At 37.0% G+C, this 26384-nt stretch overlaps 1 protein-coding gene across 5 annotated transcripts in view; it reads right to left on the bottom strand.

Moving 5' to 3' along the window:
* Positions 1 to 26384, bottom strand: part of GABRA4 (gamma-aminobutyric acid type A receptor subunit alpha4) — a 245452-nt gene that overhangs the window by 163076 nt on the left and 55992 nt on the right. For 2 of the 5 annotated variants that reach the window (XM_006069951.4, XM_006069949.4), the window contains one exon: positions 6109 to 8627. The exons of the other annotated variants lie outside the window; for them this stretch is intronic. In XM_006069951.4, coding sequence (XP_006070013.1) covers positions 8094 to 8627 — 534 coding nt within the window. In that variant the 3' untranslated portion in view covers positions 6109 to 8093. Of the gene's footprint in view, positions 1 to 6108; positions 8628 to 26384 lie in introns of those variants that run through there. 5 annotated transcript variants of the gene reach the window in all.

Genomic DNA, 26384 nt, shown 5'->3' with positions numbered 1-26384 from the left:
CAATATTTTCAATTGTACAATTAAGGAAACAAAATCAGTCAGAGGGCAAGCAGATAAGCCTTTATTCCTCAATTTGTGCAACATTCCAATTGAAAAGCCAGACAGAATACTTAATTTCTTCTTCAGTTAATTGTTAAGAAGTTTTCATCATTAAGGATAAACCAATGGAAAATTTAGCTTCTTATTTACTATGGCCATTCAATGTCTTATAACACAGAGTACAGTTTGGCATGAACACTTTGGATTTTAATTCAATTTACAGTAACGCTTCCTTAAAATCATAGACCCTTACCTCATCGACCAATACTAATTTATATGTATGTTAAAAAATGAAAGCTTTGGTTTATTGTATATTAAATTGGAATACAGTATATGGAATCAGTAAAATGACAACAAACATGTTGCATTATATCAGCAAACCTGCAAAGCTGGAATGTAGACTACTGTTCACAAATATAGATGGCTGAGAAAGACTATGTCAGTCAATGGTTAACTGCAATAATATTTATTTTCTAGTATTATAGTTTCTTTTCCTTCCCCCAAAGGGAAGTGTTTTCTATCAACACTGTCATAACAGATTTAATGTAGGTTGAATACCTGATTCCAATGACACCTGATAAGCAGAAGGGAAAACCAGGTAGCTCTGGTTGTCAGTAAATGATATCAGCAAATGATAATCTGGTCAACCTTGATCTAATGGAAAGGAAAATGATAGACGGATTCAATTTAAAAGAGTGAAATACAGACATTTATAATGCACTTTGCTCCTAAGAAATCCTTCCCAAAAATATAATAATGAAAAATTGGGATGAAAAACACATCTATAATTACAAGTAATTGACCATAAACTATAATAAATAGCTTTCAAATGGAGAGACATTTGGACTTACAGTAGAAAAATATTGACTGGCACACATATCTTGACAGGATGTGGATTTCACTGAATGTTACAGTCCTACACTGTCCTCCAAAGACTGAAATAACCATAATATAGAGTGTGAAAAGGGAAAAGAAAAACAATTCTGTCTTCATGAGTTTCCAGTTGTTTATTCCCAGATGGTAGAATATGGGGGTAAAGACAAAATTGCTGGAAGACTCTGATAGCTGTGACACAGATGCAGCATAATACGGAGCACTGGCATCACAGTGGGAAAGCTGGGGAAAGCAGCAATAACCCCTAAAAGACTAACATGGAGAAAGTAAAACTGAGAGTTCTACACTATGAGCCACATTGACCACCCAAATGTCAACAGCAGACAAATAATATGGTCTCTAGGCAGAAGATAAACCAAATCTGGGGAGATGGGCTTGAAACCTGAGATTTAAAAAGCTGCTGTGGGCTAATCATTCTCCTACCACTTCCCACACTGCTGCTGCTAAGTCGCTTCAGTCGTGTCCGACTCTGTGCAACCCTATAGACGGCAGCCCACCAGACTCCCCCGTCCCTGGGATTCTCCAGGCAAGAACACTGGAGTGGATTGCCATTTCCTTCTCCAATGCATGAAAGTGAAAAGTGAAAGTGAAGTCGCTCAGTCGTGTCCGACTCTTCGTGATGCCATGGACTGCAGCCCACCAGGCTCCTCCGTCCATGGGATTTTCCAGGCAAGAGTACTAGAGTGGGGTGCCATTGCCTTCTCCAACTTCCCACACTATAGTTTGCTAAATACCTGACTTCATTCAGTGATTAACAGAAATCAGCCCAGAAGGCAAAGAACAAAAGCACAATGAAAATGCAGGTGAAGTTCATACTAGAGAAAACATTTTTGGGGTGGAAATGAAGGAAAAGTTTGTATAAATAATTCTCTATAGCCTCAAATAAATTATAGACATGATCTCATTAAGAGAGTCAGAAGCTCAAAAAGAAAAATTTAACAGAGACTATAAAAACAAGAAGAGAGAAATGAAAAATTGAAATGACACAGAGTGGGAAAGGAAGGGAAAAGAAGAAAACCAAAACCATTATGAAGTTTAAAATTACAACAGACGATTAAAAAACAAACACAAACAAAACTAAACACTTTTAGAGAAACAAAAGAACACTTTGAAAAAACGTGATTTAGACACATAATAGGGGGAAAAATCCTGAAATAAATTCCAAAATCTGGGGTAAAAAGATATGGTATCTTTCAAACCTTTTGCTTTGACTATCTAAATTTCAATAATTTCTTCAGTCTTATCCTTGTATTTCTATCTTAAGTTGAGATAAAGATAAATGGAATATTTTTAAAATTATTTAAGAGCATTCATTTATGGAACATTTGGCTCAAATTTACAGAATTCTGTCTTTTAATCAGTCTTTCTAGTCTTCAATACAAGCACTTGTACAAAAGTATCTGGCACAATATTCATGAAATATTAACAATTTCTCTGCAGTGGGATTTTGAGATGGTTCATAATTTTCTGTGATACCTATATTTATTTTTTAAAAATCACATATTTTTATGAATGACAATGAACTCATTGGGGTACAAAAAAAAGAATTAGAAGGCAAAGATTGAGAGAAAAGAAAAATGAGATATCACCATTCTGTTACTAATTCTAGATTTACGGCCATCTATTTCATAACTCTTACGGCAATCATAATTTCTCTGAAACAGAAGCATAGCATGTTCATTTTCATCTTATTATCCTGCAAGATTTTCATTGAACTCCCACTAATCCAGGATCATATCTATTCTCTTTAGTAATTTACACAAAACTCTCGCTGTCCCAGCAGGTCTTTCCAACATCAGCAACTCTCACTTCCTCATGTTTACCTTGCTTCCCAATACTGTGAACAATCTGTTGAAAGAGTTTCCTCTTGAAGTTCAAAATCTGTATCTCTTTTCATGCCTCAGAGGGTGGTGAAAATATGCTTTTCTTATTTGTGGGAGTAGACAGAGGGATAAGAACTCCCAGTTATTCTACAAAATTCAGTTTAAGATCTCTGTGAAGCCTTCCCTGCCATCACTCTTTTTTTCTCCCCATCAACAGTCATACAATTACATGCATTCTTTTTTCACTGTCTATACCAGTACCATGCCAAGCAATATTAGAGGCTGATACAAAAGGATAAATTATTAGTACCAATCCCATATTTTTTTAAAATTTAGGCATTTTGTTCATCATCAATTTTTGCATTAATTTTGATTTTAAATGATGGAAAAAATGACCTTTCAGAGTTCTTTCCACAGCTTTGCTTTTATCTTGGTCACTAACTTCTCTATGATTCATGTCCATTTGTAAAACAGGGTGATTCTACTCTCTGCCAACTCAAATTCAAGGTTTGTGAGGTTCAATTTAAAGTACACATTATTCAAATACTCTGTATATACACAAAATGCAAGCCCTTTTCAACTGTGGATTAATCATGTAAGTATATATTATCATCCCTAGTCATACCTGGAAGTTGGAAGTAATTACGTAGCAGCTAGTGAATATAGATCCTGGTACTGAAGGAAACAATTCTGAATTTCATCTTTAAATGATAGAGACAAGTACTTCCTTGGTGGTCCAGTGGTTAAGAATCTGCAAAGCAATCTATAGATTCAATGCAATCCCTATCAAGCTACCAACACCATTCTTCACAGAGCTAGAACAAATAATTTCACAATTTGTATGGAAATACAAAAAACCTCGAATAGCCAAAGCGATCTTGAGAAAGAAGAATGGAACTGGAGGAATCAACCGACCTGACTTCAGGCTCTACTACAAAGCCACAGTTATCAAGACAGTATGGTACTGGCACAAAGACAGAAATATAGATCAATGGAACAAAATAGAAAGCCCAGAGATAAGTCCACGCACATATGGACACCTTATCTTTGACGAAGGAGGCAAGAATATACAATGGATTAAAGACAATCTCTTTAAAAAGTGGTGCTGGGAAAACTGGTCAACCACTTGTAAAAGAATGAAACTAGAACACTTTCTAACACCATACACAAAAATAAACTCAAAATGGATTAAAGATCTCAACGTAAGACCAGAAACTATAAAACTCCTAGAGGAGAACATAGGCAAAACACTCTCTGACATACATCACAGCAGGATCCTCTATGACCCACCTCCCAGAATATTGGAAATAAAAGCAAAAATAAACAAATGGGACCTAATTAACCTTAAAAGCTTCTGCACATCAAAGGAAACTATTAGCAAGATGAAAAGACAGCCTTCAGAATGGGAGAAGATAATAGCAAATGAAGCAACTGACAAACAATTAATCTCGAGAATATACAAGCAACTCCTACAGCTCAACTCCAGAAAAATAAATGACCCAATCAAAAAATGGGCCAAAGAACTAAATAGACATTTCTCCAAAGAAGACATACAGATGGCTAACAAACACATGAAAAGATGCTCAACATCACTCATTATCAGAGAAATGCAAATCAAAACCACTATGAGGTACCATTTCACACCAGTCAGAATGGCTGCAATCCAAAAGTCTACAAGTAATAAATGCTGGAGAGGGTGTGGAGAAAAGGGAACCCTCTTACACTGTTGGTGAGAATGCAAACTAGTACAGCCACTATGGAGAACAGTGTGGAGATTCCTTAAAAAACTGGAAAGAGAACTGCCTTATGATCCAGCAATCCCACTGCTGGGCATACACACTGAGGAAACCAGAAGGGAAAGAGACACATGTACCCCAATGTTCATCGCAGCACTGTTTATAATAGCCAGGACATGGAAGCAACCTAGATGTCCATCAGCAGATGAATGGATAAGAAAGCTGTGGTACATATACACAATGGAGTATTACTCAGCCATTAAAAAGAATACATTTGAATCAGTTCTAATGAGGCGGATGAAACTGGAGCCTATTATACACAGTGAAGTAAGCCAGAAAGAAAAGCACCAATACAGTATACTAACACATATATATGGAATTTAGAAAGATGGTAACAATAACCCTGTGTACGAGACAGCAAAAGAGACACTGATGTATAGAACAGTCTTATGGACTCTGTGAGAGAGGGAGAGGGTGGGAAGATTTGGGAGAATGGCATTGAAACATGTAAAATATCATGTATGAAACGAGTTGCCAGCCCAGGTTCGATGCACGATACTGGATGCTTGGGGCTGGTGCACTGGGACGACCCAGAGGGATGGAATGGGGAGGGAGGAGGGAGGAGGGTTCAGGATGGGGAACACATGTATACCTGTGGTGGATTCATTTTGATATTTGGCAAAACTAATACAATTATGTAAAGTTTAAAAATAAAATAAAATTAAATTAAAAAAAAAAAAAAAAAGAATCTGCCTTGCAATGACGTGGGTTTGATTCCTGGTCAGGGAACTAAGATCCCACAGCCTGCAGCGCATTGAAGCCTGTTTGCCACAAATGTATAGTCTATGCACTGCAACAAAACTTCCTGCACAATGCAATGACGATCCTTAGTGCTGCAACTACGATGCAGCCAAAAATAAAAAGATAGAGACGTAAAAAGGTACCATTCATAGCCATTCTTTTCCACAAACTGCCAGGATTTGGGCTCTCCTAATAACTCTTGTGATATTTTCTCATGGTGAAATGTGACTGGTTCTTCACAAGAATGTTCCATTAATGCATCTCTGAGTTATTGAAAAGATAGAAAAGATCATTTTAAAAAGTTAGCTTTGAATTAATTTGATGGAATTGAGTTAAGAAAAACAAACTGTATATTTTTACTACTAACATTGTGGGCAATAGAAATAATTCCTTTTCACAAGAATGATTAAACATTCTGGTCAATTTATTCTTCCATTTAACAACTAAGAATCCTTGGTTAGTTTTGTCCTTTCTCTTTGCTTGGCTACCTGAATTATTTTAAAAATCTTCATATACAAAGGTAAAGACAAAATTATGAATCCACCTGTATCACTGATCTACAAATCTAAAACCATTTCTTTTTATTCCCTAAAAATCTGCAAGAATTTATAGGAGAAGAATTTCTTTTAAAAAAAAGAAAGCCAATGAACTATTCTTAAGAATAGGCCAACAGACAAGCAAAGAGCATTTTCCTCACCAAAGAAATAAGGTCATTTTGTTGGAATAAAGAACAATCATAGCTTCTGACCACAATTTCAAACATCATCCTGAAGGCTATAAATCTACTCACATTCATGAAATAATTTATTATCAGCTTTTTTGTTATAAGTATTCTTTATTAAATATATACACATATACAAATTTTATTGGGCTTCATACTACTGGCATCAATTTGTAAATGAGGAGTTTGGACTGGATGATTACTAAAATATTCTTCAGCCTTAAAATTATTGATGATTCTAAGAAACACCTAGAGACATAGCCAAGAAGGAATTCTCAGATATGATTCAAATTAATATTTAGTATTTGCACGTTTTATAGGTCTCATATACAACCATTTCAAGGCAATTCAACAACTAAAAAACTAATGCAAATTAATATATATATTTTCTAAAAAAATAAGAAATACTGTTGACAAGGTGGCCATTTCTATCAAAATAGTCCCCAAACATCCAGAACACATTCATTCACATACCCCAGATCAGGAAGAGAGAAGTACAGAAGAAAAATCTTGGAAGTAACACAACAAAAAAAACTAGGCCTAGATTTAGAGGCATAGGACTGCTGAAAGAAAATTAATTAAGCTGTTAAGCCTACCTAATAAAAAAAAGGAAAATCAGCACATGAAAATCCTGATAAACTGCATAACAACCTCAGTAGCATACTACCCCCAAGTCATGATTTTTTTTTCCTTTACTCCATTCTTTTACTGTTCTTATAATTTTAAAATACTCACCTTTGTTATGAAACTGTATAAAAACTCCCCCAAGAATAAACATAAAACTTCCCAGAAATATGAATTATGGACACAAAAACTCCCTAGAAGCTTAGTATTTCACCAGCTGATATAGCTCTATGTTGGGAAAAGTATCTAAAAGGCTTTGTACTGGATTCCTGATTCTGATGATTCTGTGATTCTAATCAGATTCTATTCTGCTTCTATTCTGCTTCTATTCAAATTCTATATGTGATTCTGATCAAGTTTGAGACAGGTAATCTATAAGGTCCTACAGTGCCCAGATTACTACTTTGAGGTACACAGTGCTTTTCACTAAGAGAACAATCTTTACCACATTTTCATTATATATTGAAGTCACTTGCTGAAGTTGTGTTAATGTGTACTAATCTCAAAAGTGGCTATGTGAATAATACACTTGTAATCCTCTATCAATATAGCAGAAACGAATATTATGTCATCAGACTCTAAACAAACCTCCTACACTAAAGAATGCAATATCTGCTGCTAGTTGATGGCTCATTAGCATGCACTCACTCTCCTATCTGAGTAAAAGTGCAGGTAAAGGTGAAAGAGCTTTTCTAGAGAGACAGTGTCTAACATAGTGCCTGGAACATGGTAGGCTCTGAATAACTATATGTTGAAAGGATATATAACTGAATGAACTATTATCAAAAGGAATTCATACAATAAGTTAAACTTTGGCTCAAAGTACAGATTTTCTAGTCAACTGTTAACTCTTGTTTGGCCAGCACATGGCAGGAACACATTTCTCCTGGTCTCTGTCTTTGTTGCAGCAGAGGTTTCACTCGATTGGTCAGTATTTGTTGTGTTCCATTTTCCTTTTAAAAATGTTTCGTATAAGAGGAAAAGTCCTTTTCTTGAAGATACTAAGAGGATCTCCAGAAGTTACTGTGGCATATCATATCCAAAGATTCCGATTAAGAGCAGTGCCACTGGGAAATTTAGGGTGGTTGGTTGATATTCATAGTGTGTATTAGAAAATATCATAGACTATTTTCAAAATTCAATGCATAAATATGCACCATGGATCTCTAATAGCCCTGTTTCGCTTGTCCCAACTTTTCAGGATAGTCTGTATTCCATCTAATTTGAATGCTGAATTGATTCTATTTAAATCATCTTTCTGAAATGAAAGATAGCTCACTTTCCCTTCACTAAGGAATTAATTAACTCTCCCAATGACTGGCTTGAATTTTTTAAATGGAAAAATTACATGGAATTTTTATTTTAGTAAAGAACAGTTGTTTATCTTTAAAAACATTTAAAAAGACATTCTGTGTGAAGTTCATCATCTTTTAGGAAACTACTATAGCAACAAAATTACATTAGACTTTCTGATTTCTCCATAGTGTCCTTAGATAAGTAAACAACCCAATAGACCATATTAAATGCCCCAAATGTTACTGGAAAGAGAATGCGGGCATATTTGTCTATTTTACTTGTGCCAGATCCAGAAGGTGGTGGAGCAGAGGGAGTAGTAGCGGCTGACAACTTCCCAGAAGTCCCTATGCTATTAACTGTGGTCTTAATTCGCTGCAGTCTTGATCCAAACACATGCTGGGTAGAAGCAGATCCAACTGGGACTTGTCGGGGCACATACCCAGTTCTACTAGGAGTAGAAGGAAGAGCAGATGGAATTGCTCTTGCGGCAGATATAGTTTCAGCTGCATTTGCACGGCTAAATGGGTTTGGACTGGAAGCTAAGTAAGACTGTGGTGTGGCTTCAGAAGATCCTTGAACAACCGTGGAAGACTTGCTAGAATGGTTTCCCACATCAGTTCTGCTGCCAACATCAGATTCAGAGTGAACCAAGGCGTTGGCTCTTTTTCTCATGCTCAAATTGGCATTTGTGTTCTGAAAAGGTATATTAAAAATTATATTGGTTACATAATTTTATGCAATTATACAAAATTTAAATGGATCAAATACTTACAAATTAGCTGTTTTCATAAGCCTTTATTAATGTGCTACAGTCATTCAGCTTTTTGTGAAAGCTTAAGAATATCTAACTTAAAAAGGACACATATATATTTGAAACTCTGAATGAAGCATCTTCTATTTCAAAATATTTTCCATCCTTATGAATAATTAGAATTTAAATCTATGGAAAGATTAGGCTTTTAGAACTTTGAACTAGAGTTATACTTGATTTTACTTTAAGGGTTCATGATGATAACTGTACAACATCTTTCTACAGTTTTACTGATATGCTGTATACATTTCAATGTGTTTAGTAAATGTTCGCTTTATAAACAAGAATGATATCTATTTTTGTGCACAGAATAAAAACAATAGCCATCTATATGTGTATAATATTCCTTTAAAATGACAGGAACTCCAAAACTTTACTTTCTAAATCTCTGGGAATTATTTTCATAATCTTACATTGACGTTATTATATAAAATCTAGAAGTCCTAATGCATTTTAGTTTTTCACCACAATTAATAATGTGACTAGAAAGGAAAATAATTTTTAAACAAACTGTTGTATTATAATATAAATATCATCACCATATCATTCATTAATATCTGAGTTCAAACTATTTACCAAGTGTTTAAATCAAAATGAAATTCACCATTTTCCATAAAATGATTTTATGTATAGAACAAGACTATATCTGAATACAGATGGTAAGCATTAAAATTCTTATATTTTGACAGGCATGATAAATAACCATAGAACCAACTATAGATTGTCCATACTAATGAAGGAAAGCAATTGCTCAAACAATTCCCAAAATAATCATGTCTATCTTTAGAAGATACTGTGACTTTTTGCAACAATCTTTCCTCTTTAATTATGTTTATTCTAAGTTATACTAAGGGTATATTGTAATTGCTTTTTCCACCCTCTTTTCCCACCATTTTACAAAATAAATGGTGGGTAAGGAGATGGAGAAGTACAGAGGCGAGAGACACATGATGAAGAAAAGCTCACAAGTGGATGATTAGAAGGAGCCAACTTGCAAGGAACTTTATGGATAATATTATACAAAATTACTTGTGAGCTCCCTTTACAGAGAAATATTTATTTTACAAGTAAAATATCTTTCCAATACTACACTTATTGAACAGGTTGAAAGCATTCAGTCCATACATATCTCATAGACTTGTGAATTATGGCCTCAAGTTCCCTGAGTAGAGAGAGAAGAAAAAGCCTTGCAACAGGCATAGCCAAAGCAGGATCTGAAAAGGTTTAGGAAGTATTTTTCATGTCAGCCTGGAGTATTCTTCTAAACAGGTTGCAGCTGAACTCATGAGAAACTGTAGTCTCACATATGTCACATAATTTGAGTGGAAACAAGTGAAACCAAAATTAACATCAACCTAAAAGCTAAAGGTATCATTATTTGCCTTGTGCTTTTCCTATACAAGATACATTATAAACATCACCTGATTAATCCTCAGATTTTGAATCCCTCTTTACAGAATTAATTTTAAGATGTTACATTCAAGATGAAAAATATAAATGATAAGGTATATCCACAACATTTAAAGAGTTTATACTATCATTGGGAAGATAATATGCACTCCCACACACATGATGCAATCAAAAATATAAGAAAAAGTAAAATAGAATGAAGGGTCAAGCTGTGGCAAAATATTAAATATTCTAAGAAAAGAAGGGAAGAAAGTAATAAAGGGCTGATTGGAGAAGCAAGAGAAATACATCTTTTCAAATACAGCATGATATTTGCATACTGCCTTCTTCCACCAGAAATTGGGTTGCCCATAATCTTTAGAAACTCCTATTTTCCCTCAGACTAAGTTCTAAGAACTGGAGATTTCTGCTTCTGGCCAAAATGGAGCAACAGGAACTGAATTTACTGTCTCATAGGAAATGACAAAAAAAAGAAAACATTTGTAAAACAGCTGTTTTTTAAGAGATTGAGCATTAGAGAACCCAGGACACAATCACTGAGAGAGAAAAAACAAAACTCAGTTTGCATGCTGTGGTGGAGGAAAAGAGAATACACGAGTAATCTGACAGACCCCCTACATTGAGGAGATGAAGCTGAGAACGTGATGAAATCAAGGTGGCTAGAATTTACAGGAAAAAATAGCAGAGAATTTGATACTGGAAAAAAAAATGCCCCAAAATCCTGAAGATCCCTAGTGAGAATTTTGCTTGCACAGATCCACTTTTGAGTATGAGTTAACTACCCAAGGCAAAAAGAACCACCTTACAGGATTAGAAAAAACAGTGTGCAGCACATACCAAGCCAGGAAGAGTGCATGTTCCCTCCAGACATAGTGGAAATCTCAACATTTATGTAGTATTTGGTGGAGTCCTCAGAAGAGCCTTGTCTCAGTAATATGGAATAGTTAACTCCACAGACTGTTTCAATCCTGCCTAATGAATTTTAAAAGTGAGACCTTAAAAGGCGAAACTATAAGTGACTTAACTGTGCCTCAGAAGGAAGAACATTTGTAGGACCCTGTCTTCCTTTCTTCCAGATTAGAATCCTTCTGAAATATTCTGAAATACCAACTGTGAGTTATGTTCTAATATAACTGATTGCTTCCCAAATGGCACTTGTTGTAAAGAACCCGCCTGCCAATGCAGGAGATGTAAGAGATGCGGATTCAATTCCTTGGTCGGGAAGATCCCCTGGAGGAGTAAATGGTAACCCACTCCAGTATTATTGCTGGGAAATCCCATAGACAGAATTGCTTGGCGGGCCCCAGTCCATGGGACACAACCGAGCATGCATGCAGCTCACAGCAGTAGAAAAGAATCACAGAAGAAGGGTTATGGTGGATGAAAGTCACCGAGTGAGTGACTGACTGAGTGTTCTGCCATGTTGTACAGCCTCTGGATACTCAAATATGGGGGAGACATTAAAGAACTTCATAAACTACACCTACAGGAGTTAGTCAAGTATTTGTAATAGTCAAGTATATTGTTTAAAAATTATTCAAGACTTGGAAATCAGAAAGGAATACAGCATGTCCCTGCAATGTCATTGTGGAGCATGGTTTAAAAAGCCCAGCCAAGGATTATCAAGTCTCTTGGAGAGTATACTTGAGTTTGATTTTGCTATTTAATATTGGATTTGACCCCAAACACTGTGAGTTACATATTAACTTATAGATTACTGTTCAGTAGAAAGGAGCACCAAAGGTTATGGTTTTGACTCCCTGAAGGATATTAACTACTTCTGAATCTAATCTAGCAGTCTCATTCTAGTATTCTTTTCAAATGACAATAATAATGGTTACTTATAGGCATTCCCCCCAAAAAGATTTTGAGCCAGTTTTACTAATAAGTGAAGCGACTTAGCAGCAGCAGCAGCAGTATCCCCCTTAATTAATGAATTAGACAAAACCTTGACATAGATTAATTCCATATTTGTATGACTCACGTTTTTGACGTTTTGAAAATTATATTGACACTACCCACTACCTGGCAAGTTTTAAATATCAAAGTAATGTAAGCACAGACTTGAAGAATATGTCTAGAGAAAACAGTGAGTTCAAGTCAAAGAGGCAGGATCAGTCTGTGATTGGAAAAAAGAATCAATGAAGCATGAGACTTTATGAAAGTAGAGGAAGCAGTATGAAGTATGCCACTAGGATTACCATCTGAAAAAAAATCAAATCTTTTTATTCCCAGTTTTACAGTATTAGTGAACTTCTAGGATAGAAAGCTATGTTATTAATCATAGTAGGCTAATGCACATAGCAGGCATCTACTTCATTTTTAATGAATTTCACTGAAATGGATATAATACAGAGTCAAGACTCCTTTTCAGATTAAAGAGCAAGTTTCAGAAACTTTCTATCTGACCTTCAGATGACGATCTCTTTGTTTATGCACATATGTCCATAATATTGCAGATAACACCTAAGGTGTATAAATTATCTGGACTTGAACCTAGGTCTGACTAACAATGCCTAAGAAGTCTCAATACTCTAAATATCATAACCTACAAAAGCAGAGAAGAACTAGACTGATTCAAGGCTTAAATCTTTGTTCTTTGCCAGGCAGTCAAATGATACTGAAGTTATTTTGCATTGATGTCTCAAGGGCCTCAATGTAAAAAGTAGTTGTCATTTTCCCTGATGACAAACTCTAAAAGGATTGAGAAATCTGCTGACCTAACTGGCACAGGACTCGCTAGGAATAATATCCACACCGCCTTCAAGTATTGGAACCACTAATGTGTCAGTCAGAGTGAGGTTATGTTTCATACACAGGGTTGAGTATCTCTATCAGTATTCAGCAGACGTACAGTGGTTACAAACAAGAAAAGCATCCAAGCTTCACTTGAATTTTAAAAAAGGATTTAGTTTGAGATCATTTTGTCATTAGTCACAATAGCCTGAAGCAAGGGAAACTGTCGGATAGAGATGCGAGGTGGCAGATTTAAACATTACCAACAAATTAAAGCAGCAACAGGCAAACAGGAGCAAATCCAAGCAATTCGTCAATCATGACTGTGATCTGACAAGATTTCTAAAGAAGTATTATCAACTGCAAAGAGAAAATTCATCTCAACTTATTACTCTAGCAGCAATGAGATAAAGTGACTATGCAGAACGCAAGCCACATTCATCTTGTTTATTTGAAAAGCTAATGAAGTTTAATAAAATGTAATTTAACCCTTCTAAATGAAAAACAAACAAGGCTAATAATGAACAGGTTTATCTTCTAGAATATCAATGAGTCACATACCAAAAAAAAAAAAAAATCCAATAATGCAAAGACATTTATTCAAGGCCTGTTCTGACAGGGCTTCAGGGGTTAGACACACATCTTATTTAATAAAGAAATAAACAATAAATGGTAAGAGCAGATGAAAAACTAAATCCCAAGGTAATGATTCATGGAAGACCCTCAGTAGTGTTTTTTTTAAGATGTTACCAAATAGAAATGAAAAACATTCCCTACAAATAAACATGCTAAATATTTCATCAGTTGTTACCAGGGGATTCCAACACACACTGAACAACAAAATGTAGAAATGAAAATGCCGAGTTCTCTATTTATTGTATTTCATTTCCTCCCAATGTTAGCTTTTAATTCAGTGTTTGCATTTCCATAAGCTGTAGAAATATTATTTTCAATATCAGGCACTGGGATAAGAAATTTATATCTTCAATTTGGAATTACCAGAGAACACGGTCTTACAGAATTCATTCATGTTGTCTTGCATATTTAGAAGTTGAAAGAAGTAGGGTTTCTTGAAGATAAGTGATCTTTGGTTAGTTTTATTTCACAGTGATTCCTAGTGCTTCTTTTTATTTGCCAAGACTTTGTAGGTGAAATAGATGGCTGTTGCTGCTGCTGCTGCTAAGTCGCTTCAGTCGTGTCCAACTCTGTGCGACCCCATAGAGGGCAGCCCACCAGGCTCCCCCGTCCCTGGGATTCTCCAGGCAGGAACACTGGAGTGGGTTGCCATTTCCTTCTCCAGTGCATGAAAGTCAAAAGTGAAGGTGAAGTTGCCCAGTCATGTCTGACTCTTAGCAACCCCACGGACTGCAGCCTACCAGGTTCCTCTGTCCGTGGGATTTTCCAGGCGAGAGTACTGGAGTGGGGTGCCATTGCCTTCTCCAATAGATGGCTGTAGGAGAGGAAATTTCTTGGTCAGACACTTCACCAATCAGAGCAGACGTTCTCTGCTTGATCAAGTGGTCCTGGACCTGACAAGAATGCTACCTGGAATTGCTCCAGGAGATGTTTTCATCAATACTGCCAACATAAAAGTGGAGAGGGTAGAGGGCAAAGCATCATCTGCTCAATTTTTCCAAATGCAAACACTGAATAGGATAGATCTTCTCTCGCTCAATGATGAAAGCAGCATTAAAATCACTCCAACTGTTCATAGGAATAACCTGGGATCTAGATAAAAACTCAGCATCACCCTATTTGGCTGCTGCTGCTGCTAAGTCGCTTCAGTCGTGTCCGCTCTGTGTGACCCCATAGACGGCAGCCCACCAGGCTCCCCCGTCCCTGGGATTCTCCAGGCAAGAGCACTAGAGTGGGTTGCCATTTCCTTCTCCAATGCATGAAAGTGAAAAGTGAAAGTAAAGTCGCTCAGTCGTGTCCGACCCTCAGCGACCCCATGGACTGCAGCCTTCCAGGCTCCTCCGTCCATGGGATTTTCCAGGCAAGAGTACTGGAGTGGGGTGCCATTGCCTTCTCCGACCCTATTTGGAGGACGTGTTATTTATTAGTTATGCTACCGCCAGTCATCAGGGATCAGAAAATGGGAAACATTGGCTAAACTGAATTGTGAGCCATCAAATCAGACTGTCCTGGACTCGAACACTGAATTTGCCATTTATCAGCTGTGGGATATTTAACAACTTACTAAATCTCTTGAAACCTCAAAGTTCTTATTAAAACAGGAGTAATAATGGTCCTTCCTCATTAGGAATAAATAAGATAATGCATGCAAGGCACTCAGTACCTAGTAGGCATCAAAGGATATTGTATAGAAATAATTCAGAAGGCAGATAACAAGATCCTGTTTCTGAAATAAAAAGATATGTCATTCAAGAACAAATCATTACAGACAACAAGATTTTAGAAAATTTTTTCTATGTTTCTATAAAAATAATGTGCCTGTTTTGAATAATCAGAAAGGTAGAGGGAGCTAAAGACAGTCTGTGATTAAGTCAGCCATGAAAAGGGATGTTGCTAGCAAAAATAAGAATAAATACAAGGAAATATAAAATGCAATAATGAAATTAAAACACATTTTAGACATAATAAAGTTAAGAATTAACACTAAAGTAAATCCTATGGTATAAGACAAATATAAAAAGCTCATCTAGGAAAACAGCAACAGCAGCAATAATGGTTAATTTTTACCAAGTGGTTCTTCTGCACCTGACACTTAGCTAACATGCTTTTAATTAACCAACTACCATAACCAATCATGGGCTTCCCTGGTGGCTCAGACAGTAAAGAATCTGACTGTAATGCAGGAGACCTGGGTTCGACCCCTGAGTCAGGAAGATCCCCTGGAGAAGGGAATAACAACCCACTCCAGTATTCTTGCCCGGGAAATCCCATGGACAGAGGACCCTGGTGGCCTACAGTCCATGGGGTCACAGAGTTGGACACGACTGAGTGACTCACAGCCAATCCTAAAGGAAATCAACCCTGAATATTAATTGGAAGGACTGATGTGGAAGATGAAACTCCAGTACTTTAGCCACCTGATGCAAAGAGCCAGCTCATTGGAAAAGATCCTCATGCTGGGAAAGATTGAAGGCGGGAGGAAAAGGGAGTGACAGAGGATGAGTTGGTTGAATGGCGTCACCGATTTGATGGACATGAGTTTGAGCAAACTCTGGGAGATGGTGAGGGACAGGGAAGCCTGGCATGCTATAATCCTTGGGGTTGCAAAGAGTTGAAAATGACTTACTGACTGAACAACAACCACACCACAACCATATGCCAAAGCTATATGTAAGAAAAACAATAGCCACAAGTATTTCAATGTCCAGAAAAGATGTGAATTATATTTTTTAAAAAGCATCTCATGTATTAATTTAATCAGTTCACTGATCTCTTTCTGAAACATTCCAACTACCAGTAAAGTCTAGAAACTGGTAACCAGGGACAAGACTGGAGGAACTGTTGTAATCCAACCTGTAGGATGATATTCACACTTCATTATGCTATGAAAAGACATACCCAGAAAGTTGGCTCACAATTAGAACTTTGGCAACTCAGTTTGGCTGGCCCACTTTCTCAATATAATGGAATATTAAAAAGAGTTGTATCTGTGGAAATACTGGTCTGGCATTATAGTATCACTCTTTTTATTTTTTTTATTTCAATGACAGTAGCCAAAGGACTTTTTTCCACATTTAAATTAGAAGAAATGAGACAATGAAAGACACCAAACTGGGGATAGCAGAAGGCAACAAATGTCAAAAAAGGTAAAGAGTGAAACATTAAAAAGTTTTAATCATTGCTGTGGACTGAATTATGGCCCCTCAAAATTCATATGTTGGAAGCCTAACTCCTCAAGGTCCTATACTGGAGATAGGATCTTTAAGGAAGTGATATTAAATGAGGTCATAAGAATGAAGCCCTGATCAGACAGAACTAATGTCCTTACGAAAGAGAAAGAGACGCCAGCAAACCCTTTCTCTGTGTCATATGAGGACACAGCAGGAAGGCAGTCGTCTGCAAACAGAAAAAGAGCTCTCATCAGAAACCTGAATGGCCAGAACCTTGATCTTGGATTTTCTAGTCCTTAGAAATATGAAAATAAATTTCTATTATTTAAGTCAACTGATCTATGTTATTTGGCTATGGCAACCACAGGAATCTAAGATAATCGTCTAACTTTAATAAATTTAAGACATACATCTTAATATTTTAAAATAATGAATGTTAACTTTTTCTCATAGAAAAAAAAAAATAAAACCTAAACAGTTCTCTCTTCTCAGGTATTTTGTTTCTAGTTTGTTCTCTCTTCTCCACTGAGTGAGTATCCTCTTTTGATAACCCCCCAAATCCTAGGTTGAGTTAAGGTAAGATATGTAGAGAAATTGAGATGCTTTTAACAGGAATTAAGCATCGATTTCTTTGTAACATTTTTAATTTTGTCCTTAACGAATGAAAACACTTCCATATATCCACCAGGAGGGCATCGACATCATCTTTCTAAACCGGTCAGAGTTGCTTAGATATGAATTCTCCACGATATCTCTTGAGTTCCTTTCAGTTTTCCTTAATCCTAATCAGAGGACTTGAGTCAACCAGGATTTTCATTTAAGCTTCTAATTTGGACTTAGCTCCAGGTCCTTCTTTAACTACTCAATATTTTTCATAAAATATTTTTATTTTCCTTTCAGATTATGATTTTCATGTGACAGTGTATGTACCTGTATCATGGATTTCAAAACATATATGTGTTTAAGTATTGAAAAAATGTCATTAAAAATAATTTATAACTTTTGCTCATATTTTATATTAAGGATATTTTTAATCCTTAAAAGTAAAGGTAATATATGTAGATATCTGATAAAATATTACAAAAGAAATCTTACCGTGGTTTTTAATTTCTAACTTGGGTGTCCAAACAAATTCATTTTTTTAATAAACCACATCATCCTATGAAAATGATTTGTTTCAGCTTGAAAATATTCAGAAAATTGTATTTGAACTTAGAAAACATTTGGACAATGCTTTTCTTAATATAGACTTCATATGATTTGATCAAAATGAAATTGTGCTATAATAAATAGCCATGCAGAAAAATTCAGATCCCTGCCAATCCTATAGGAGGCTGGCATAGCAGGCAGTCTGAGTCACAATTTTATCTGCATCAGCAAAGACAACAGGGGCAATGTCTAAAAAGAAATAATTTATCAGGACTAGATCTGCAGTGTACTTCTGCTTGGGGAGAAAGTTCTAAAGCTGAAGAATTAGCAGCCAAGTCATTTAGTAAAATCACAACCATTCTGCATTAAGGAAGCCTTTGATGCGCCAAGAGCCTTACCTAAAGGAAGCCAACTTTCTTTGGAACATTAGATAATGTTTACCCACTGAATCTAAACATTCATGATGACTTTAACAGATTTATTTTTAGGAAAAAAGGCTTAGGTTGTATGCTTCCTCTCTTGTTGGAAATGAGTAACAGAATATCCACATTTAAGTTGAAAAGCAATGAAGGACTTATCAAAGGCACTGATTTACCCAATTCATTCATTCATTGAACAATATGTATTGAGTGTCTAAATTTTCAAGTATCTTGTTGGGCATGGGGAGTACAGAGGTGAAAAGGCACAGGCCTTACAACTTCTACCAGGAATTATTAAGAAGTTATAATAAGCAATAAATGCTATCATGGAAAAAATTTTTAATTAGGGAGTACATGACATAGCCTGACTGCTGGGAAAGTCTCTTCGTAAAAGTAACACATAAGCTGAAATTTAGGGATGAGTAAGTCTTAACCACATTCCTAGATGGCAGTTAAGACTTGGTAAACTTTGGTAAACAATCCACCTGTCAATGCAGGAGACACAAGCTCAATCCCTGGGTTGGGAAATCTCCTGGAGAAGGAAATGGCAACCCACTCCAGTATTCTAACCTGGGAAATCCCATGGACAGAGGAGCCTGGCAGGCTACAGTCCATGGGGTTGCAAAGAGTTGGACAAGACTGAACACGCACGCACACACAAGTATTAACCATAGGGAAAAGGGATGCTAGAGGAAGGAACAAAGTGCCTGCTGGCAGGAGGACAATTTTCAAAGATTTCTCTCTATGGTGTAAGGATAAAGAAGGCCAATAACCTTCTTTGTCAGTTAAAATTTGAAATCCCTTGAGGACGTTCTAAAATCTTCCTTTTCTTTTTTTACCCTTGTATTTTCTTGAAATAGACTGTTAAAGCAATGCTTCACATTCACAGGCTACTCTAAATAATTAATGTCTGATATTAGCACTTGCCAAACAGAAGTCTTGAATCTTTATCAACATCTCTACCATGTATTGAGCACTTACTATGGACCAAGCCCTACACTAATAACCTAAAACATTATCTACAACCACCCAGGTAATAGTATTAATATTCTTATTTTCCCAATAAGGACACTGAAGCCTTGGAAAGTTGGTTACTTCTAAGACCAGACAGTCAAAATGAGCTACAGTCATAATCTGCATCCCAAAGCAACAATTTTAGCCACTTCAGGAAGTTGCTTACAGAATATATGTTAATTTGCCATGTTAGAAAGCTACCCTAATGGAGTTGAAAGAAAGCATAACTTACCTGAAATATGTGCACACAACCCAAACCAGGTTAAGCGACATTTATAAACAGCTTGGTTTTTCAGATTTGGATTTTAGTTACATTAATCCAATTTCTATTATAAGGTAACTACTGTACTAATGTTTGACCCACATTATCCCACAAAAAAATCTTCCTCTGATTAATCCTTCCTTTCCAGTATGTGTAAAAATTGTAAAATTCTTATGAATTTTTCTGTTCTTCCTAATATTTGCCCTACTTCTTTGGTGCTTAGTAGTCATAATATGCTTACAGATAATACTTTGCTTCCCATATACCTTCTACAGTCTACAGTCAGACCTAAATAAATATTTACAAATAGGTCCACATTTAGGTGATTTACTGTATAGAAAATTTTATCTTAACCACAAAAGTAAACTAGCAGTGCAAAATTTCTTTTTAATTGAAGAAAACTTCTCTTTGGGTTGTGTGAAAAATGAACCATCGCCGTCATTCAAAATACACATCTTCTGTATGATGAACCATTTTTATGAAGTTCTTCTGCAAAAAAGAAGCTGTGTTCCAACTTCCTTCCATAGACTTTACATTCAGTTTGAATATATAATTTTCAAAAGATGCTTATAAAATTGCTACTCAAAATTATGGAAAAACTAAAACATCTCCCCCTCGGGTTCATAGGACACTGCAATTTCAACTTTAATTGTAATCCAGGGAAGATATCAACATAAACACTAGCTCTAGTTTCTGACTTGAAAATGATTCTTCAAACTGTGCTTAGTTGCTCAGTCATGTCCAACTCTTTGCGATCCCATGGACTGTCAGGCTCCCATCCCTGTCAGGCTCCTCTTGTCCATGGGGATTCTCTAGGCAAGAATACTGGAGTGGGTTGCCATGCCCCCCTCCAGGGGATCTTCCCAAACCCAGGTCTCCCACGTTGCAAGAGAAATCTTTACCATCTGAGCCACCAGGGAACAGAACATGTAATTATCTGCAAATAATTAAAGTAAATGAAGTTCAACAACACATGTGCCAAATTATATATAAAGTAAATGTGTGCACACATGTGCATGTAGCAGAAAAGGATTCATTAAGTACCTATTGCATATGCTCTTGTATTTTAAACATCAATCCAATTCCCTAGACTTTACGAATGGAAGCACAGTCAATTGGTCATAAAAGCGTATGTTGAATTACCTTTTAAACACAATTCATTACAAATCTCTATCTATAGTAAAACAGCATATTCAGTCAGCAGAACAAATTGATATTCTACCACAACACAAGTTGTCAAACAGATAACCCCACAAATCGCTGAGGCCATTTGGACTTTCTCCAGGAAATAATGTGACTTGTCCTGAGGAGGAAGTGCCATGCTATTACCTGTAGTTTTCAATGAGGTATTAGCAAGACCATTTGGTGTTTAATAAGGCTCTCATGTTGAAACAGCTGTTCATCCAAAGTGAAAATTTTAAAACTTTCTCTGAGCCTAGATAATCTTACTTGAGCTAGAAAATAAGGTATTAGACTCTTTTGCATGTTCTACCACTTTAGGACAAGAAAGCCAATTTTGCACTTCAGTAAAGGCAGATTGCAAATTTAGCAGGAATTAAACCAGTAGCTGAGTTGCAATTTATGGTAAATGGCTCATCAGCACATTAATGTATATCACCAACATAACCACTTCAGCCTAGCAGGCCAGAAACTAAAAGACACAAATATCTGGTATGCAGCAAGGGAAATGTGCCCTTTATTTGTTGTTGCTTCATTGCTAAGACGTGTCCAACTCTTTTGGGTCCCCATGAACTGTAGCCCACTAGATTCCTCTGTCCTTGGGATTTCCCAGGCAAGAATACTGGAGTGGGTTGCTGTATACTTCTCCAAGGGATCTTCCTGACCCAGAGTTGGAACCCACGTCTCCTGCATTGGCAGGCAGATTCTTTACCACTGAGCCACCAGGGAAGCCCTTGCCCTCTACAGACATCTATAAGATAAATTCTAAAACTGAAAGCTGCCAAATATCTATCCTCATTTTTATCCTTGTTGGCAGTATATTGAAAGTTGAAAACCAACGTCAGAACTGTAGGTTCTAAATACTAGCTGGGTTACCTTGGAGAAATTATTTAGCCTCTCTGTGCTACATATTTCTCCTGGGTATAATGAAGATAATAATGATAACTTCTTAGAGTTATTGATGGAGTAGTATTCATAAAGTGCTTAACACTTTACCTGAAGTTGGTAAGTGATCAATACTTGTGAAATATCATTTTGATATTGTTATTCATATTCTAGAACAAAAATGTAGATAGTCCCTGTGAGATAAATTATTATAATAGAAGTTTCCATTATTTCTATACTCAGATATTCATTGTATTGTTTTCAATAGAACTAATGTTGAATGAATACTGTAAATATCTACCTCAGAAAATGTTGGAAATATATGGGAACACTACATTGGGTGTTCTTTTCAAAATTCATGCTATTTCCTATTCCTCCGTGAAGACAGTCATCTCCATTCCTCAGAGCAATGCTGCTGCTGCTGCTAAGTCACTTCAGTCGTGTCCAACTCTGTGCGACCCCAGAGACGGCAGCCCACCAGGCTCCCCCGTCCCTGGGATCCTCCAGGCAAGAACACTGGAATGGGTTGCCATTTCCTCCTCAGTGCATGAAAGTGAAAAGTGAAAAGTGAAGTCCCTTAGTTGTGTCTGACTCTTCCCGACCCCACGGATGCAGCCCACCAGGCTCCCCCGTCCCTGGGATTCTCCAGGCAAGAGTACTGGAGTGGGGTGCCATTGTCTTCTCTAAGAATCAGCTAAAACCCAACTTGCCTTGATCTGACAGTTGTAGGAAGAGATAAGTAAGAACTCCCATTTAAAAGGTTTCCTTCTGGGCTGATGGATGTTTGAGGAGAGCATAAAATCAACAATCCTGGGAATATTGTTTGACTTAATCATGCTAGCAATTAAAAAATATTTGCACTTTCCCAACATAGAACATACTAAAATTTATCTCATGTTACAAAGAAGGGGATGAAAGTATCAAGTCCCACAACTCCTTAACCTTTGATCCCTTCCAGATTCCACTCTATCATTGCCAGTTTAGGGAAACATCTTCTACACTTAATGTTTCCACTTCTCCCTGGTCATTTACTCTTCAACCCACTGTTTATTAATTTCCCTTCCCATCTTTCCCTTGCAACTTTTTGTGTTTTAATCCAATAAGAACTTTTAAAAATCTGCATCTTAAATACTGCCTTGGCAGCATCTAACACTGCTGATTATTTCTTTCTCTGTTAAATGGGTCCAATAAATTCCACAATCCAGGCATGTTCCATTTAATACTCTCTTCAGTGTGGAATACTCTTCCTCTACTGAATCCTAAAATGTTACATTTCCAGAGGGCTCAACCCTCAGACATTTCAGTTCTTCCAGTCTTCAGGAAATGAATAAACTAGTCCAGAGGCTTAGATTACCATCTTTATATGTGTATCATAAAATCAATGTCTATTTCTCAAATTTTTATCCAAATTGAAGACCCATACAGCAACAGGAATCAGGAGCATAACAAAGTTTTAATTTATCCATTCATATATTCATTCATTTCAGTTCAGTTCAGTCATTCAGTCATGTACGATTTTTGCGACCCCGTGGACTACAGCAGGCCAGGCCTCCCTGTCCATAACCAATTCCTGGAGTTTACTCAAACTCATGTCCATTGAGTCAATGATGCCATCCAACCATCTCATCCTCTGTCATCCCCTTCTCCTCCCACTTTCAATCTTTCCTAGCATCAGGGTCTTTTCAAATGAGTCATTTCTTCACATCAGGTGGCCAAAGTACTGGAGTTTCAGCTTCAACATAAGTCCTTCCAATGAATATTTAGGACTGATTTCCTTTAGGATGGACTGGTTGGACCTCTTCACTGTCCAAGGGACTCTCAAGAGTCTTCTTCAACACCACAGTTCAAAAGCATCAATTATTTGGTGCTCAGCTTTCTTTATAGTCCAACCCTCACATCCATACATGACTACTGGAAAAAGCATAGCCTTGACTAGACAGACCTTTGTTGACAAAATGTCTCTGCTTTTTAACAGCCCATCTATGTTGTCATAACTTTTATTCCAAGGAGCAAGTGTATCTTAATTTCATGGCTGCAGTCACCATCTGCAGTGATTTTGGAGCCCTCAAAAATAAAGTATATTCTGTTTCCATTGTTCCCCCATCTATTTGCCATGAAGTGATGGGACCAGATGCCATGATCTTAGTTTTCTGAATGTTGAGTTTTAAGCCAACTTTTTCTCTCTCCTCTTTCACTTTTATCAAGAGGCTCTTCAGTTCTTCGCTTTCTGCCATAAGGATGGTGTCATCTGCATATCTGAGGTGTTTGATATTTCTCCTGGCAATCTTGATTTCAGCTTGTGCTTCATCCAGCCCAGGGTTTCTCATGATGTACTATGCAGAGAAATTAAATAAGCAGAGTGACAATATACAGCTTTGATGTACTCCTTTTCCTATTTGGAACCAGTCTGTTGTTCCATGTCCAGTTCTAACTGTTGCTTCCTGACCTGCATACAGGTTTCTCAAGAGGCAGATCAGGTGGTCTGGTATTCCCATCTATTTCAGAATTTTCCACAGTTTGTTGTGATCCACACAGTCAAAGGCTTTGGCATAGTCAATAAAGCAGAAATAGATGCTTTTCTGGAACTCTTTTACTTTTTCCATGATCCAACGGATGTTGGCAATTTGATCTCTGGTTCTTCTGCCTTTTCTAAAACCAGCTTGAACATATGGAAGTTCATGGGTCATGTACAGCTGAAGCCTGGCTTGGAGAATTTTGAGCATTAGTTTACTAGACTGTGAGATGAGTACAATTGTGCGGTAGTTTGAACATTTTTTGGCATTGCCTTTCTTTGGGATTGGAATGAAAACTGACATTTTCCAGTCCTGTGGCCACTGCTGAGTTTGCCAAATTTGCTGGCATATTGAGTGCAGCACTTTCACAGCATCATTTTTAGGATTTGAAATAGCTCCACTGGAATTCCATCACCTCCACTAGCTTTGTTCGTAGGGATGCTTTCTAAGGCCCACTTGACTTCACATTCCAGGATGTCTGGCTCTAGGTCAGTGATCACACCATCGTGATTATCTGGGTCGTGAAGATCTTTTTGTACAGTTCTTCTGTGTATTCCTGCCACCTCTTCTTAATATCTTCTGCTTCTGTTAGGTCCATACCATTTCTGTCCTTTATTGAGCCCATCTTTGCATGAAATGTTCCCTTGGTATGTCTAATGTTCTTGAAGAGATCTCTAGTCTTTCCCATTCTATTGTTTTCCTCTATTTCTTTGAACTGATCACTTAGGAATGCTTTCTTATCTCTCCTTGCTATTCGTTGGAACTCTGCATTCAAATAGGTATATCTTTCCTTTTCCCTTTTGCTTTTTATTTCTCTTCTTTTCACAGCTATTTGTAAGGCCTCCTCAGACAGCCATTTTGTCTTTTTGCATTTCTTTTTCTTGGGGATGATCTTGATTCCTGTCTCCTGTACAGTGTCACAAACCTCCATCCATAGTTCTTCAGGTACTCTGTCTATCAGATCTAATCCCTTGAATCTATTTCTCACTTCCACTGTATAATTGTAAGGGATTTGATTTAGGCCATACTTGAATGGTCTAGTGGTTTTCCCCACTTTCTACAATTTAAGTCTGAATTTGTCAATAAGGAGTTCATGATCTGAGCCACAGTCAGCTCCCAGTCTTGTTTTTGCTGACTGTATAGAGCTTCTCCATCTTTGGCTGCAAAGAATATAATCAATCTGATTTCGGTGTTGACCATCTGGTGATGTCCATGTGTAGAGTCTTCTTTTGTGTTGTTGGAAGAGCTTGTTTGCTATGACCAGTGTGTTCTCTTGGCAGAACTCTATTAGCCTTTGCAGTGCTTCATTCTGTACTCCAAGGCTAAATTTGCCTGTTACTCCAGGTGTTTCTTGACTTCTTACTTTTGCATTCCTGTCCCCTAAAATGAAAAGGACATCTTTTTTGGGTGTTAGTTCTAGAAGGTCTTGTAGGTCTTCATAGAACCATTCAACTTCAGCTTCTTCAGCGTTACTGGTTGGGGCATAGACTTGGATTACTGTGATATTGAATTGTTTGCCTTGGAAATGAACAGAGATCATTCTGTCATTTTTGAGATTGCATCCAACCAAGTACTGCATTTCAAACTCTTTTGTTGACTCTGATGGCTACTCCATTTCTTCTAAGGGATTCTTGCCCACAGTGGTAGATATAATGGTCATCTGAGTTAAATTCACCCATTCCAGTCCATGTTAGTTCTCTGATTCCTAAAATGCCAATGTTCACTCTTGCCATCTCCTGTTTGACCACTTCCAATTTGCCTTGATTCATGGACCTAACATTCCAGTTTCCAATGGAATATTGCTCTTTACAGCATCAGACTTTGCTTCTATCACCAGTCACATCCACAACTAGTGTTGTTTTTGCTTTGGCTCTGTCTCTTCATTCTTTCTGGTCTTATTTCTCTACTGATCTCCAGTAGCATTTTGGGCACCTACCAACCTGGGGAGTTCATCTTTCGGTGTTCCTATCATTTTGCCTTTTCATACTGTTAATGGGGTTCTCAAGGCAAGAATACTTGAAGTGGTTTGCCATTCCCTTCTCCAGTGGACCACACTCTGTCAGAACTCTCCACCATGATCCCTCTGTCTTGGGTGGCCCTACACAGCATGGCTCATAGTTTCATTGAGTTAGACAAGGCTGTGGTCCATATGATCATATTGGATTGTTTTCTGTGATTGTGGCTTTCAGTCTGTCTGCCCTCTGATGGAGAAGGATAAGAGGCTTATGGAACACAAGAGGCATTAGTCAACAAATATTTAAGTGCC

This window comes from Bubalus bubalis, chromosome 7, assembly GCF_019923935.1.
Source record: "Bubalus bubalis isolate 160015118507 breed Murrah chromosome 7, NDDB_SH_1, whole genome shotgun sequence".
Taxonomy (NCBI): Eukaryota; Metazoa; Chordata; class Mammalia; order Artiodactyla; family Bovidae; genus Bubalus; species Bubalus bubalis.
Note: the sequence above shows the minus strand (reverse complement) of the source record. Positions and strands in the feature narration are given on the sequence as shown.